The sequence below is a fragment of the Capsicum annuum genome, chromosome 4 (assembly GCF_002878395.1).
Source record: "Capsicum annuum cultivar UCD-10X-F1 chromosome 4, UCD10Xv1.1, whole genome shotgun sequence".
Classification (NCBI taxonomy): Eukaryota; Viridiplantae; Streptophyta; class Magnoliopsida; order Solanales; family Solanaceae; genus Capsicum; species Capsicum annuum.
The window spans coordinates 3161467-3165733 of record NC_061114.1 but is presented as its reverse complement, the minus strand read 5'-3'; the positions used below and the strand labels follow the sequence as shown (position 1 = coordinate 3165733).

The following is a 4267-nucleotide window of genomic DNA, read 5'->3' as shown; positions in this document are numbered from 1 at the left end:
TGGTAGATTCAAAATGGTTTCTTAATCATGCATTTAATAGTTTTGATCCTCTTAGTTTGTAAAAAGGTAACATTTTTAGTCTTTGTTGTTGGTTTTAATACTGTTAAAATAACATAGCAAGGAGAGCCAACAGCTGAAAATAGAGATGAGTTAGAAGAAAAGAGATGCAAAGAAGTTTATTTTTCTTTTCTAGTAAAGCTGCATATTTTATTGATCATCACTTCCTCCTTAAATAGTCTCTATTACAACCAAACTAGGTTAAACATACCATAAAAAAACAACCTATTTGCTAAAATAACAGAAACAACTAATCAGTTTCCTATGAAAAATAGAAATCCCAATTTGACTAGGAGTTGTATATAAAAAAATTTGGAGAAAAATAAAAAATAAATGACATGCATTATTCTTAAAAATAACTTTTAACACTACTCCTTGCTTTAGGAACTGTAAAGTTTTGGTCTTCTTTCTTGGGATCTCCACGCTTGATCACCGAAAGTGACCTTAAGAACAAATCTACAGATTCATCTTTTGGCTTGTATTGAACTAAATTCATTTCTCGTCTTGAATGCAACACTTGACTATTAAATTCTTTTAGCATGTCTCATTTTATTTTTCTGAAACATAGATAACTCCTTCATTGCTTCAATTCCTTTTGGAACCTTAAAATCTCATTTATACCCAAGAGATTCATATATTTCTTGTGCTTTTACATTTAGATTATCATCTTCTAATTTTTCCTGCCTATGATCGTTTTCATGTTCTATAGAAACACCTTACATTGGATCAAATGAGAAATGTTTACCTCTCATCTCAATGTTTAAAACTTCTTTTCCAGCACCATCATTGATGAAGCAATGTTTATCCTCAAAGGATACTTTTTATCCTTTTTCTACCTACTGGCAAATACTCAACAAGTTTTGATAATATCAGGTACATAAAGATCATCTGAAATTACTTTATTACCTAAACTTATTTTGATGACACGGTTCCTTTTCCTTCAACAAGAACATGTTCATAATTTTTTATCCTAACTTTGGTATTTCAGTAGGCTTAAATTCTTTAAACTAACTCTTGGTATAAGTCATATGGTTTATGTAACCGCTATCAATCAACCAAAAAATTGTTGAAACCTTACTTGAGATACATGTTGCAACAAAAAGATGGTCTTCTTCTTCTTTTTATTGACCACACGTGCATCTGCTTGATGGTTCTCAAATTTGGTTTTGCATATCAATCTTTCATGGCCAAGTTAATTGCACTTGCTGCACTTTGCTTCTGGCGTTTTCCAACATCTGTATAGTTGATGACCCATTTTTTCACAGTGCTCACAAGGTAGGTAATTTTTAAAATTTTTACCTACCTCTCTGAGTTTTGTAGTTGGCTACTAAGGCTCCTTCAACCACACCATCTTGCATCATAAGTTTCCTTTGTTCCAGTGCCTGAAAAGAATTTAACAACTCGGCCAAGGTAACCTTGGACAGATCTTGTGTATTTGTCAAGGTAGTTATACATGCTTCATATTTTTGGGGCACTGTAAGAAGAATTTTTTCAACAATTCTTGCATATTTAAATTCAGCACCTAGTAATTTTACCTTGTTAACAATGCCAAGTAATATGCCCGAGTACTCTTTAACTATCTTGTAGTTTTTCATTCTCTGCAACTCGAACTCTTTTATTAAATTTAGTACTTGCATTCCTCACATTCTTTCATCTTTAGCATATTCTTTTTTCAGATAATTCCAAATTTCTTTTGGTGTTGTGAGAGGCATAATTCTTGTAAAAATAGTTGTTGAAACAAAAGCAAACAGAGTTGCCTTCACCTTAGAGTTCGTGCTTTTCTTTTCCTTGCGACTCTTAATTTGGGCTATGGTAGAATTATTTGGCAACATATTAATTTCATACTCCTCTTCCATAGCTTCCGACAGAGTCTCCAAGTAAGTTATCATTCTCACAACCCATAATTGATAATTTTCACCATAAAAAATGAGTGGAGCTATTCTTGAAAAACTATATTCAGAATCCATCTCTTCACTCACAGGTCCCTCAAGAAAAATCGCTTTAGATACCAATTGTTGATTTTAATATTGTTAAAAAACATAGCAAGGAGAGTCAACAACTTAACGGCTGAAAATAGAGATACCAATTGATGTTTTATTGAACATCAACTCCTCCTTAAATAGTTGCTATTACAACCAAAAATAGGTTAAACTTACCATAAAGTAACAACCTATTTGCTATCAAAAATAACAAAAACAACTAATCAGTTCCTACCAAAAATAAAAATTCCAATTTAACTTGGAATTGTATATAAAAAAAGTTAGAGAAAAATAAAAAATAAAGCATGCGTATTATTCCTTAAAGCAACTTTTAACATTTGTCAAATATTTAAAATTTTGTTTGTTAAATATTTACCGAATTTACTCTTTCTGTGTTATTTCACATCTTACTTTTGGTTATAAAAGTTAGTGGAAGACTCCTTTTTGAGTCATTACGAGTTATATTTCTTTCTTGGTCCGTCACTTTAACAAATTAAAGACATACACTTTCTTTTTTCTTGAGATGACATAAAGAAAGGAAAGCTTTTCCTTTTGCCTTCAAAGATGTTTGAAAGAAAAGATATTCTAAAAGAAAGAGCAACAGATCTTTTTGCTATTTAAAGTCTCAAACTCACATTATTGCTAGTCATATCCATATTCCTATCAATTTATGCAATTATGGAGAAAGCCTTCAGTTTTTTTCTCTTAATATTACTCTTGTTGCTTCACTATGTTATGGCTTGTTCAGCCATGACTAAAACCAACATTACCACTGATCAATTGGCTCTTCTCTCTTTGAAATCCCAAATCATTTCCGACCCTTCTCACTTCTTGGATGAAAGTTGGTCTCCCGCAATTTCTGTTTGCCATTGGGTGGGAGTCACTTGTGGTTCTCGCCACCAGAGAGTGAAGTCCTTGAATCTTTCTAACATGGCTCTTATAGGTAGGATTCCCCGTGAACTTGGAAACCTCTCATTTCTTGTTTCTCTTGACTTGGGAAGCAACAATTTCCATGGAAATTTTCCGCAAGAAATGGCATGCTTGCGTCGGCTTAAGTTTATTGATTTAAGTGTCAACAACTTCAGCGGGAAGGTTCCCTCTTTATTTGGACTCTTACACCATCTTCAAGTTCTAAATCTTGGAAATAATAGTTTCACTGGTTCCATCCCTTGTTCATTTTCTAATATTTCGACACTTGAGACTTTGAATCTGAAATTCAATTCCATAGAGGGCCAAATACCAAAAGTGATTGGAAGTCTTCTAAAACTTAGAGTATTAAACTTGAGGGGTAACAATTTGACAGGCTCTATTCCTCTGTCACTCTCGAATGCCTCAAGGTTGGAGACATTAGATATATCTTTTAATTCACTTCAAGGAAACATCCCAGAAGGGATCGGCAATCTTCACAACATAAACTGGTTGGTCATTCAAGCGAATCAAATTACGGGTCCTATACCATTCACGATTTTCAATAATTCTAGAATTGAAGTCATTGCATTTGCAAGGAATAGCTTGTCAGGAACTCTTCCCAATGGTTTATGCAATGGTCTTCCGAAACTGAAAGGGCTTTATCTATCCACAAACAAGCTTCGCGGTCATATTCCTACAAGCTTATCGAATTGTTCACAACTTCAGATTTTGTCTTTACCGGAAAATGAGTTTGATGGACCAATACATAGTGAAATTGGAAGATTGAGTAACTTACAGATATTAGGACTCAGAAATAACCATTTCACTGGTACGTTTCATCTTATGCATACTATCACTATTGTATCGTATTACTTTAGAATTTTATTTTATCAACATTAATTGCGGAGATAATTCCACAAGAAATTGGAAATCTTATTAATTTGGTAGAGTTAGCCATGGAGGAAAACCAGATTACCGGCTCTGTCCCGATCTCCATATTTAATATCTCATCGCTGCAACTTTTTTCAGCGTGGCAGAACAATCTTAGTGGATTCTTACCACGGGAGATTAGTGGAAATAAGCTTGTAGGTATATATATATATATATATATATATATATATATATATATATTCAAATAGTGTCTCGATATACATGTACGTGCATTGCACGTGTGTCTAGTGTAAATTTTTATAGATCCATTAGAACTATTAAAATTCTATGAATTTATGCATGTAATGGTAATAAAATGTAACAATTACAAATAAATTCTATGAGCTATTAAAAATTTTAATGTTTAAACAGTAAATTTGAACTTCTATTAG

The 4267-nt window shown here is 32.7% G+C and overlaps 1 protein-coding gene across 1 annotated transcript in view; it reads left to right on the top strand.

Moving 5' to 3' along the window:
• Positions 1-2595: 2595 nt before the first annotated feature.
• Positions 2596-4267, top strand: part of LOC124897596 (LRR receptor-like serine/threonine-protein kinase RGI5) — a gene marked incomplete at its 3' end in the record, with an annotated part of 12647 nt that continues 10975 nt past the window's right edge. Inside the window, 1 exon segment of the mRNA XM_047410574.1 lies at positions 2596-3774. Coding sequence (XP_047266530.1) covers positions 2715-3774 — 1060 coding nt within the window.